We start from the raw sequence: 13,462 nt of genomic DNA on the forward strand, positions 1-13,462 counted from the left end.
TTTAAATATTATACCACTCTTCTTGGAGAAAAACCAGGTAAGTCAATCTTTTAGATTCTTTTAATTTTTGCAGTAACCTACTAAAGTCGATGCTCTCTATCTTTTGACACTAGCAAGACAAGTCGTTTCGTCATAATATTAAAGAAATAGCCGAAGTTTACTTCCAAGTTATTCAAGTATACAAAACAGTCTCCGCTGAGAACTAGAAAAGTCGAATTATCTTGTTAATATTCTGGATATTGTTAATAAAAGTGGCTTCAACCAGCTAAGTCAGTTTATGCGGATTAAGTGGGACCGGAACTGATACGGATTATCGAAACCCGGATAATCCGGAAAACTAAAAAACTAAAAAACAACATAAGTTGTACAGCAATACCTTCTTTCAATTGTACAAAAAATATAAGAACAATTTGTTTACATTTACTATTTTATTTTATGCACTAAAATAATGTGTGAGCTTTTTCTGTTTTACATTTGTATAGCATTCGCGCGCAGCACGATCACGAAGACGTTTTACTAACATCAGTTCTGCCGGTGTGGTTTCAGTCTCGGATTCTGAACGGGCCATCAGTTTGTCCAGCTGCACTGTTGCATCTCCAGGAGTCACTGTTTCTTCTGATGGAGCGCCTGTTTTATTTTCAAACTCACCATCACTCTCACCATTACCTGCCGAGGAACAAGAGGTAATAATTTATTCGTCTGTCATTATGTCGTAGCCTGAATTACAGTCATTTTTCGACCAGTCATTTCCGTCGTTCACATCTACGTCTAGCATCCTGGAATGCGTACAAATGTGTCAAGGAACTCAGTAGATTCCACGGTTTCCCATTCCCAGTTCCAGGCGAATGCCGGGACGGTACCTTTGATAGACCGCGGCCGACATACTTCGAATTCCTGTCTTTTACTATCCTTGGCGGAAGAATTATTCAAGAAGAATCGATCTCGTAAAAGAAATACTGTACAAGTAAACATAAATTTTTATTATTTTCGATCCGGATAAACCGGAGATCCGGATTAATGAGGGCCGGATGAACAAGGTTCTTGTGTAATACATTTTCATTGGTTATTGTGGATGTGGGCATTATTATCTCGTAAATGATTTATTGGCGGTGACTTTACACAGCTGTTATTGGAAATAGCTAGAAATAACTGTTTTTTGACATGCTCTATTGGTGGAAAAATATCTAATTCCCTCCTTGGGAACTTAGAATTTCCATTCGGAATTGCTAGGCGGGAAATAATTCCATTGTGGAGTTTTATCTCCCGTATGCAGTTATCAGACTGTGCCTGTTATATAGGCTTCTGATAAGCTCACCTGCATACACCCCAGCGTCAGTGGGTAGGGTCTGACACATCCCACTCTGACGAGTCTAGTATCAGACCTAAGACGAAACGCTGGTTAATAGAGCAAACGCCTGAAAAGCCTTACATCTGACTGTTTTTGACATGCTCTATTGGTGGAACAATATCTAATTCCCTCCTTGGGAACTTGGAATTTCCATTCGGAATTACTAGGCGGGAAATAATTCCATTGTGGAGTTTTATCTCCCGTATGCAGTTATCAGACTGTGCCTGTTATATAGGCTTCTGATAAGCTCACCTGCATACACCCCAGTGTCAGTGGGTAGGGTCTGACACATCCCACTCTGACGAGTCTAGTATCAGACCTAAGACGAATCGCTGGTTAATAGAGCAAACGCCTGAAAAGCCTTACATCTGACTGTTTTTGACATGCTCTATTGGTGGAACAATATCTAATTCCCTCCTTGGGAACTTAGAATTTCCATTCGGAATTGCTAGGCGGGAAATAATTCCATTGTGGAGTTTTATCTCCCGTATGCAGTTATCAGACTGTGCCTGTTATATAGGCTTCTGATAAGCTCACCTGCATACACCCCAGCGTCAGTGGGTAGGGTCTGACACATCCCACTCTGAAGAGTCTAGTATCAGACCTAAGACGAAACGCTGGTTAATAGAGCAAACGCCTGAAAAGCCTGACAGCTGCTATTGTTAAAGAGCACTGTACAAATATTACTAGCTAACAATAAACAAAATACACAACTTTGGTTTTTGCTGGTCCGTATAAGAAAGTAATGTCTGGTCAATATAGAACAAGTCACATTCATTCACGGTCCAAAGTAGATACTTCATTCACTTTTTGAATGAAACAAAAGCCAACTAAAAACATTATTTAAAAAAGCTGTCTTATATAACGCAGAATGGTTTGACAACATTTGGTGATTTTGTATTGTTTAAGAACAAAAAGATGCTTTCCCTGAGAAATTCAATTTTTTATTCCGGCACTGAATTTAGGCCGGAAATGATTTTCGAAATTTATATTTGTAGTTCTATAGAGCTAGCCCTTCAACTTTCGGCACAATTGAATCGATTATTTCAGAAAGCAGTCGAGTGCAAAAAAAAAATGAAAAAATGAGTTAATTGCAGAATATGTTACTAGGAGGGTATGCGCACATTTTGGTGCTGAAACCAGTCATGAAACGTCCTCCTATAATGGTCAGGCTTTACATTGAATTTCGTGTTTAGTTCAGAAACCAGTTAAGTGATATCACTTGGCTGGTTTCTGCAGTAAACTGCTGGTACATTTTGTGATGTGCCGCACCTTGCCGGTTGGCGCTGCTGTTCTGAATCCATAACAGCCAGCTGTTTATATTGTCATTGTTGTCTTTCTTGAATGGCATATTCGTAGTTTTCTGAACAACTGATTGAAAAAGTGTTTCTTTTGTTTAGTGCAGTGTTTTTTATAATAGTAGTGATAGCTTATGTCTGAGTGTTCAGAAGACGAACCTGTATCAAAAAGGAAACGAGGAGTGGTAGACACACAAACTCACACGCGTAATATTATTCGAAATGCCAGGATAAAAGGAGAAGGTTATCTTACTCAGGAAAGGAAATACCTGGTCTGAGCCCTACATTATTCTTTGTTATTGTTTGTTTTATGTGCCCATCAATATCAGAAGATACGTGACCTAAATGCCTTAAAACCTTACATGATAGGATATGAACAGCTTTAGGACAGCATTTTACAATGGCCTACTACAGGGACAGAATATGGTGTGGAGTTTGTTAATGAGGATTAATTACCTCATGTCTTAATAAGCAGGCATTGCTGATTTCATCCTTTTAATAATTATATTTGTAGTCTAAACCTATTCAAATATTTTCTGTTTCCACAATATGGAGTTTATGACAAAATCCTTTCGAAATTCAAAAATTATCCCACAAAAATATGTTTGCAACACTCGTTTATTTCAGAAACCAGTTAAGTGGAAAGTGTTTCGGATTTTTTTACAGCAAAGTTAATAAGCACAAAATAGTTTTCCTTAGATAGAAAGTATTAAATGGTATAATACTTTCAAGCTAAAATATTAAATCCCCTACCATAACATTTTGTCTGTTGCAAGACAATTTTTTTCATTTTCCCAAAAATGACAGACTTGGCGCTTGACTGGTTTCTGAAATAATCGATTCAATTGAGGAAAATGGTTAATTTTACGTTTTTCGTAGTATGGGATCCCTATTTTGTCTACTAAAAATGTTTTCAATATTAAAAACTGCACACAATAGTCATCTGGAAAATACTGCATAGGAAATTTACTGTAATGTGTGTCCAAGTGTGCATTTTAAGAAAATAAATTCCAGAAAGACTTGAAAGAATCGGGATCTACAGTTTCAAATTTGTGTGTCTACTTTAAAACGTACACTAGTGAAATGAGCATAAATTTCCTCTACTGTTGTATAAATTTTAAGCGAAACTGTTGAATATTCTGAATGACAGAAGAGATGAAAAATATAAGGCCAGCAATGAAATGCAGAGATGAAGTGAAAAAGTGCAACCGGCATGCTGTAATGGGGTCAATATGAAATGTAGAACACACGAACGGAGTACCATAATTAACGTTTTCACAGAACAAAGGGTTCCCATGAAATAACTGTAGACATCTATACAGTTTAACATCACCACATTTTAATAACATTCAACCGTTCAAGTATGGAAAACTATGCTCTCACACATTTATTGTTGTTGTTTCAAGTACTAGGTTTAGAACACAATGGATGACTATAGTGTGTACTACGTGAGGGTCAAGTGTATCTGGCAACCTCAGAGGCGTTATCTCTACTGGATTGATAATGTTTCTTCACAGGACAATAGGTATTGGAAAACTGAAAATCCGCGATTAATTAACGAAATTCCTTTACATTACCAGAAAATTGGTGTATAGTGAGCTGTAACTGCAGAACGGATATCAGGCCCCATATTTTTCAACGATACCATAAATTCCGAGAGATACCGGACAAATATTCTCGCACAATTTTTTCAAATGTTGACAGATAATGAGATAAGACATGGTTATATCCGACAAGATTCTGCCACATCTCATACTATACGTGATTCTTCTCAAGACATTAGAGGTGGTTTTTATGACAGGATAATATAGAAAGGGTCATGGCTCCCTCGCTCCTCCGATCTTACTGCGTGCGACTTTTATTTGTGGGAAACACTGAAAACAATATAACAACAGCAATAAGAACAATTACGCAACGGGAACTTATGCGTGTCAATCAGTGACATATACTGAGGGCTACCAAGGCTATTGGAAAAGCCCAAACTTCAAATGAGAACAACGGAAATCTAAAGCGCATTATAATGTAAGCATCTGACAGAACGTTGCCTTTACAAAACTTGAAAGCAATGGAAATAAAATCACACGTATTTCTGAGAAAGTGATTCTGCAGTCCAAGAGCTGTCTCCCTCTCCCCTCGACTCACCTAGCGCGACTTGCTGCCAGAATGTCTTATAGATGCGGGGATCGAGGGATAGGTGTGTTAGGCTTCGCTCCGTCAGATCACCACTGCTAACGTACAATCATGCGTTACTCATCGTATGTACTTCCTCACCTTCTACTTCTGACTTAATTATATACGAGGGTGGAGTCATAAATCATGGCTACTTTCTTCTTTCTCGCGAACAGGAGACAACACGGAAAATCGAAGATATGCATTTGGAAATACAAGGCATGTACTTATGCATAGTGCCTGAAGACAAATTCTGACTTCAGGAGATTCTCGTAGGAAAGTGACAGAACACAGGACACAGGCCATTGGTAAACATTGTTTTATTACGGTATAGACAGCAAATACACAAGACTACGTACAAAGGACAGGTCTCCACTGGTTACAGACCTTCGAAATAATCACCCAAGGTTTCCACTGTGCGTTGCCAGCGGTGGGTCAGGCGCTGAATACCATTCGCTACATGTGTATCGCTAACGTGTGACACCTCTCTCCAAAAAGCTGTTACGATGTCGCCTTTGTTATCAAACCGTTGTCCACGTACGTATTTCGTTGAGTTTTGTACCTTAAGACATCTTTCACTTATTTTAAAGACTTCTTCAGTTCTTGTTGACTTCTATTTTGTGACGCTCTCACTCACACACTGAACTTGGGGGCATGCTTAGACCCACACTGTTGTTTACATACACCATCTAGTGGCATCATACGCAAGTACATACAGTACGTTTCCAAATACAAAACTTAGATTTTCCGTGTTGTCTCCTGTTCGCGAGAAAAAAAAAGAAAAAAATAGGTGCCATGACTTATGACTCGACGTACGTTGATAAGAAAGTGGCATTTCACTCCCGTTTACTTCTGCATCCTTCTAGTAAGACACTGCAGGGCTGCTAGTATAGGAGTAATATACTTTTCTATTTTATAGGTAGATATGCTAACATTGAAATGCAGTCGTTCAGGTTTAGTGTTATCTTTTGTTGGTTGGAATAGAACCCGTGGTCACAGGTCGGACACCACCACTGATCTCTCGTGGAAGCTAACAAACCAGTGAACGACGGGTACGGCCGTTGGCAATGCTGTAAAATTTTAATTTAATAATAATAATAATAATAATAATAATAATAATAATAATAATAATAATAATAATAATAATAATGCATGGCATCTCTATAGGGTTAGTGGTGACATAATGAGGATGAAATGAATGGCGAAGACATCATAATTTTTTTTTTTTTTTTTGCTAGTTGCTTTACGTAGCGAAGACATCATAAACACCCAGTCCCCAAGCCAGGGGAATTAAGAGTACGAGGGGGTTTGATTCTGAGAATTCAGCCGGGGCTATCGGACCAAAAGCAAGTACTGTATTCTATCCATTCAGCCACAAAGCCGGACTTTAATTTGTTAAACTTTAGGATACCATCTCCACTGATCAAGTGCTAATTATTTACAGTAGCCAGGGCAGTAGCTTGTGAAACAGCTTTGACAACATAGCAGGCTACTCCTACTCCGTTGGCTATTAGCTGTAGTTCAAAATGCTGAAGGCCTGACGTTCACTAAACCAGCTATAGAAAAGGGATAACCTAAGTCTAGTGGTAGCACGCATCTTGAACCCAGCATTCGCCACTTGTGTGAATAGCAATTTCAATAGAACATGCCAGGAATGTTATAATACTGAAGGATACCACTTTCAACACCGCCTGTAAAAAAGGTTAGTACTCATGATAAAGGTCATTGGGTGCACAAATACGCAATAAGTGTAATACTATCTGTAATAGAATACGCGGGAGGTTACGAATATACCGCCCGGAACATGCATGTTGTCTCCCGGTCCCGCTGGGAGTGGGACAGACTGTAGTTCATGATTAACTGCCTGGGGAACTGCTTTTTTAATATTCGAGAAACTACGATCTAAACGAAAAGTGCGATAACTAACAATTCTGTCACATTCTTTATAAACGTTAAGTTAGGCGCAGCTATGGTGGTACGGCGATAGCTGCATTTAAAGTAACAGAATGACATGAGGAAAATAGTTTTATTAAATACAGAACTTTTTATTTCTGATTGAAAATCCTCATTATTCATTTGTATAAATGTTTCGCAGGCAGGGCGGCTAGATAAAACTTCCGCAGTCCATATTTTGAAAAACCTTCTCCTAAACTATACGTTCCTATTCGAAGCTTCTTGTATTTTGACCCCTTCAGTTTCTATGCAACCGTTTGAATCAACTTGTATAAAGGAAAGTTAATCTCATATACACTCCAAGGTCCTCATTCAAGTAAGGAAAAATAAGGTCCTCTACATTAAATAATTAACTGACTTGCTACCTGGCTTTCACCCAAGTGCCAAATATAATGACTGAAAGAGCATCCTACCAAGTAGTAAAGTTCTTCTTGGTCAGAACGGTCCAGATGAAAGAAATCATCCATATCTTAATATCATACAGATTTATGACGGTGTGCTTCTCCTATCAAGCTATTTTACCGTGTATTATCAAACAACAGAATGGATTTCGGTAAACTGAATAATGAAGAAGAAACCACTTACCTCATCCTTCCCCTTCATGATGCACATCTTGACATCCTCGTCCGATGAATACCATTGTAATCTCTGAAAAGACAGAAGATGTTTCAAGTTACAAACGAGATTTTAGAAAGACAGAGTTATATATTTGAATATATTTGAATACGCACAGTCTAAGAAGTAGTTTAACAAATACTTCAGAATGCATGCACTTCTATTTAGAATACACTATCAGATGAAACTACAAATTAGGCTTCGTACCGGTATAAAAGTTGGCGGGGGGAGGGTGGAGGAGTTGTGTTACTCAGTTCGACTACTGAGCAGCAACATAGGGGTAGCTCAGGTGACTTTGAATTGTTCCCGCATAAGCAAGAAATATGTAAACGACATTTCTAACCTCAGGAATATACCGATATCATTCACAATAATAAGGTTACGTAATCACAGTTTTAAATTGTCCGACTCGTTGACTGAATGGTCAGAGTACTGGCGTTCGGTTTAGAGGGTCCCAGATTCGATTCTCGGCCGGGTCGGGGATTTTAACCTTCATTGGTTAATTCCAATGGCCCGGGGGATGGGTGCTTGTACTGTCCCCAGAATCCCTGCAACTTACATACCACACACAACACTATCCTCCACCACAATAACACGCAGTTCCCTACACATGGCAGATGCCGCCCACCCTCATCGGAGGGTCTGCTTTACAAGGGCTGCACTCGGCTAGAAATAGCCACACGAAAAAAGTTTTAAATTTAAATTACAAAGCCTGATATTAATAAAGTTATGCCTAATTTTAAAATCCTACTTCAAGAACGATTAACTAAGGAAAGCGTATATTTTGAAAGCTTAAGACAGAAATTTAAGTCTTTCATGAACTTTACTAAATTAAACACACTAAATGACTAGAGAAAAATATAAAAACCTTTGACTCTAAAACGAAAAAAATGCTGATAAAGGCAAATTAACATTATCATACCAAAACTGAGAGAGAGCACATCGTACTCGAATAAATACACAATCTAATAAAGCCAACAACAATATAAAAATCAAATTGATAAATCACCTCCTTAAAAATACAAAAAAATATTTTTCATAAACAAAATACTTGTACATTTACTCAGCTGGAATTTTACGGTCACCATACGTGTCACAACTTTGTTACCTAGAAGAACCTCTAGCTATAACAACTTTCCCAGTAATTTAGCATAGTAGAACTGCCTGGAACAGTGTACAGTATCCGTATCGATTTCTTTTATTACGCCCATCATTCTGCCAGCCGTTAAGTAGCGTCGAGTCAATTACAGTCTTCCACTCCATTAAAGAAAGCTAACATAAAAGTGCACGTTGGTGTCTCCGTTTTAAGAGCGGGCAAAGAGTCAGTCGCGTTTAGACAACTGACGATAAGACGGCCATAAATATGCAGTACAATTACCGTATTTGAAATGTATTTGTCTGGCTTTCTAAGAACTTCTTAATACTTACAGCTCAGTCAAGATCTTAATTTGGAATGGGAAAAAAGACACTGAAAATCTCTGGAATCTATCCGAGGGATTTTAAAACTACACAGTGATATTGGGGATCAAGTGTCGTGGTGATAAGGAAACTTATAGCAGAGTACTAAATATTCTAAGAGTTAAAAAGTTTATCCTGAACCATTTGAGAAAAAACACGAGGGTTATTCAATAAATTAACAGAAAACTTCGCGTTAGATATCATCATTATCGAAAGGCTTTGCCTTGTCCCTGCAACCATTGATCTTTTCTCTCTGCTATCCTTTTCATCTCTCCTAAACCTTGGCATCCCATCATCTCAACTACCTCTTCAATGATCTTCTTCCGTGGTTTCCCTCTGCCTTTCATTCCTATCACCTTGCCTTCGAACAAGTTCTTTATGAAGTCATTATGCCGGAGAATATGACCAAAAACTGACGCTTTTCTCCTTTTTATCGTTGTTATTAAATTTTTCTGGGTGTTTATTTCTCTAAGCACTGCTTTATTAGTTTTCTTCTCAATCCAGCTTGTTCTTGTCATCTTCCTCCATAGCCGCATTTCCACTGCATCTAGTCGTTTCACGTCCTATCTCAAGAGAGTCCATCCTTCACAGCCATATAGCAGCACACTTCAAATGAATGTTTTGATTAACAATTTTAGATTTGCTTACAACTATAACATTAGTTTTACTTACATTAAGGTTAAGTTGGAAATCTTTAAAGATGGATGTTAATTTGTTGAGCATGATCTGCATGTTTTTCTCATTGTCAGCCAGAAGTGCAATATCGTCGGCAAATCTAATACAGTGTACAATTGTTCCATTTATTTTAATGCCAGGTGTCTTTGAATTAAAAATTTTTATGGCCTCTTCAATGTACAAATTAAATAGAAATGGCGATAAGGAACACCCCTGTCTTACTCCTTTCCTGATCCTCACCTTGCATACTTTTTCATTACTTTCGATGTTTATTCTTTGATTGATGTAGAGGTTTAGTATTGCTTTTCTGTCTTTCCAGTCCAAATGGCTATCCTTCATAATTTTGAACATTCTTTTCCACTGAACATTGTCAAAAGCTTTTTCCAGGTCTACAAAAGCTATATATGTATTTCTGTTAAGCTCTAGTCTTCTCTCCAAGATGGTTTTAAGTGCTTTAATAGCTTTTCTCGTTCCTACTACTTTCCTGAACCCAAACTGATCATCATCTAGATTCTGCTCTATTTTCATTTTGATTCTGTTTTTTAATATGCATGTGAATATTTTTGCTGCATGTGAAACAAGGCTTAGTATTCTGTAACTGGAGCATTCTGTTGAATCTCCTTTTTTGTGCAGAAGTACTGCTTTGCCTTCTACAAAATCCTCTGGCATATCTCCGTTTTCATAGCAGTACTGGGTGATATTGAAGAGTTCATCCTTCAGCTTTTTTCCCGAGTTCTTCCACAGTTCAGCAGGCAGTTTGTCTGGTCCAGGAGCCTTTTTATTTTTCAGCTGTTGCAGTGCTGTTTTGAATTCACTTCTCATTGATGATGCTTGTTGTTTAAAGGGGCCTAACATCGAGGTCATCGGCCCCTAATGGTACGAAATGAAAGAACAAAAATGTCAAATTCATCCACTGACCAAACAAAATAATAATGTCATGAAGAATGAATGGATGGACATGAACCCAACAAAGAAAAAAAGGAAATAAACAAACAAAATACAGTGGATCAGACTCAAACAAAGATCATACCTAATTGATTACTGACCAAGGGACCATTCATAACGCACGATGATGCTTGATGTCAAAGGGGTGCAGAATCCATGTCTAAGGTCCCACAGAATGGTACATGTCGCGAGTAAAGTAGAACCATGGTATGTGTCATGTTGGGGTACTAATCAAAAGTAGCGAAACTCACGGTGTTCCACACAAGACGGTACTACTCACAAGTATTGTACTTCGTACAGGTAACGCAGACCTATGGTGTTTCTCACACAATGACGCCACGCATAGCCAACGCAAACCAATGAGTTTCCTCACCTAGGTGTACTAGTCATGGGTGCCGGTCCCACGGGCTCCGTGGTGTTCCTCACATAGTGGGTACTAATTAAAGGCAACGCAGACCCACGGTGTCGCTCATATAGTGGTACAACTCACAGGCAACGCCCAGACCCGCGGTGTTGCTCACATGGGTACGACGCACGGGTACTGGAAACCCCCAGGCCAAGCTCATGACTACTACTAAACACAAACCCATTTCGTACCGAACATAGTGGTACAACTCGCAAGTACAGGCAACCTATGGTGTTCCCCGCGTGATGGTACGAATCAAAAGTAGTTTCATGGTTCTAATACAAACATCCCTTGGTCGCCCCTTTTAATAGCCTCTCACGACAGGCAGGGGATACCGTGGGTGTATTATGCGTCAGCCTCCCCCACCCACAGGGGGTGTGTGTTTGGTCCGCGAGAGGTATTTTATTTCCCTCAAGTCCGCCGGCAAGCCAGTTAGGATCCCCGTATCCGCCACCTGGGACGTGCCACGTGGGAGTATCACCTCTCCCCCCTTCGTGGTCACTTCTCTTTATGGGAGGACCAAGTTCATCTTGTGAAACCTACTCTTGTTTTATGATGTACTCATCTACATTGTCAATTTCTTCTCCATTATATAGATCCTCCAAATACTCTTTCCATCTCTTCATTACCTCCTCATCTTCTATTAACAGATTTATTCCTTATCTTTTTATAACACTGGATTTCATTTTAGCCTTGAATTGCGTTCTTTCTACTTGATTGTATGCTCTGTCAGCATTTCCGATTTTCATATCATGTTCTATGCTTTTACAAATGTCATCCATCCATCTTTCTTTCGCCTCTCGGCACTTCTGTGTAAGTAACTTTTTTAGTTTCTTATAGTTTATCATTCCTTCTGGCGTATTTTTCCGGTGTTCTTTATTTATTTTCTGAATGAGATTTAGTATTTCTTCAGTCATGCAGTTCTTCCTGGGTTCAAGCTTCTTTTTTCCTAGCACTTCATCTGCTGCCATTGTAAGTGAAGCTTTGACAGCAATCCAATCTGTTTTGTTGTTGCTGTACATGATCGCGTCTGTCTTTTCTTCGAATGCTGCTTGTGTTAATGGATCGTTTAACTTTTCTAGATTCCATTCCTTCTTTCTTGGTTTCCTTAACTTCTTCAGCCTAATTCGACATTTTACTAATATATTTATTCAATTTTTAAACCCATTCTCTGGCTCCTTAGTTGAACAGTCCACGTAGTGGCCTCCATGTCAGTGTCTTGCGTTCGGTTCGCAAGGATTTTATTCGTGTCTGGTGAATTCCTCCGGTTCGGGAACTGGAAGGTTGTGTTTGTCTTAATAATCACTTCTTCATTTACAACGCATTAGGCTACTATCCTCCACATAAGCACATAACAGAAGACTACACTCCTCCGCGAAGGTTCTCATCAGGAAGGGTAACCGGCCGTAAAACTAAGCTAAGCCCATATATGCGATCTAGATCTCAACCGCTATCTCACTAGCATATGATGTGATGTGGCCTTTGGAGAGACCTGGTACAGGATGAGGTAGGGAGAGGGTGAAACCCGGTGTCTGTACATAGCCTACTTCTGTCGAAAAACACCAAGGCTTAACGTCTCCATCCGACGTACGAATCACCAATCGTCACTCCACGTGAACACTGCGGAGAGGTTTAGAACTGAATCCAAGCTTTTAGCACATAATCTAGTGATTATAAATTGTTTACCACCATCTCTCCTACTCCCCCGGCTAGCATTCTGATGGTGAAACGGTTTTTCGCCTTCGGGACTCGAACCGGCAAACCATGGTGTCAGACCATAAAAGAGCCTTAACAATCTTGGCCACGAGGCGGGCTACCAAAATATTATGAAACAATAAGAACAAGGAGAAGAAAAAGAAAGTGTTCCTGATCGGGGATAGCTGTCCAGCGGAAATTCAAAATTTTAAAAAATATAAGCTCATTTTATCTTCTTCTTCTTAATCTGTTTACCCTCCAGGGTTGGTTTTTCCCTCGGACTCAAGGGCAGTGTCCTGGAAATTCGTACTCTGGGTCGGGGGATACAACTGAGGAGGATGACCAGTACATCACTCAGGCGACCTCATCTGCTATGCTGAACAGGGGCCTTGCGGGAAGATTGGAAGGGATAGACAAGAAAGAGGGAAGGAAGCGGCCGTGGCCTTAAGTTAACTACCATTCCGGCATTTGCCTGGAGGAGAAGTGGGAAAGCACGGAAAACCACTTCGAGGATGGCTGAGGTGAGAATCAAACCCACCTCTACTCAGTTGATCTCCCAAGGCTGAGTGAACCCCGTTCCAGCCCTCGTACCACTCTTCAAATTTCGTGGCAGAGCCGGGAATCGAACCCGGGCCTCCGGGGGTGGCAGCTAATCACGCTAACCACTACACCACAGAGGCGGACTAGCTCATTTTAAGATAAATACTGCGAAAAGTACTATCTATTTGATGCTTTCACCGTACGGTACCCCATGTTTTAAGGCAGCTATCCCTTGTGTATTTTATCTCTCTAAACACCGTACTGTCCGTAAATCATACATTACATTTCATTGTATGGCACTGGTCCAGATTGCATGTCCATGCATACTAAGTTTTGACCTGAGTTGAATTCGAACACGTG

General features: G+C 39.6%; 1 protein-coding gene across 1 annotated transcript in view; it reads right to left on the minus strand.

The window, feature by feature from the left end:
• Sema1a (semaphorin 1a) overlaps positions 1-13,462 on the minus strand; it is an 828,612-nt gene that overhangs the window by 767,720 nt on the left and 47,430 nt on the right. The window contains exon 2 of the mRNA XM_067146885.2: positions 7,354-7,416. Coding sequence (XP_067002986.1) covers positions 7,354-7,380 — 27 coding nt within the window. The 5' untranslated portion in view covers positions 7,381-7,416. The remainder of the gene's footprint in view (positions 1-7,353; positions 7,417-13,462) is intronic.

This window comes from Anabrus simplex, chromosome 5, assembly GCF_040414725.1.
Source record: "Anabrus simplex isolate iqAnaSimp1 chromosome 5, ASM4041472v1, whole genome shotgun sequence".
Classification (NCBI taxonomy): Eukaryota; Metazoa; Arthropoda; class Insecta; order Orthoptera; family Tettigoniidae; genus Anabrus; species Anabrus simplex.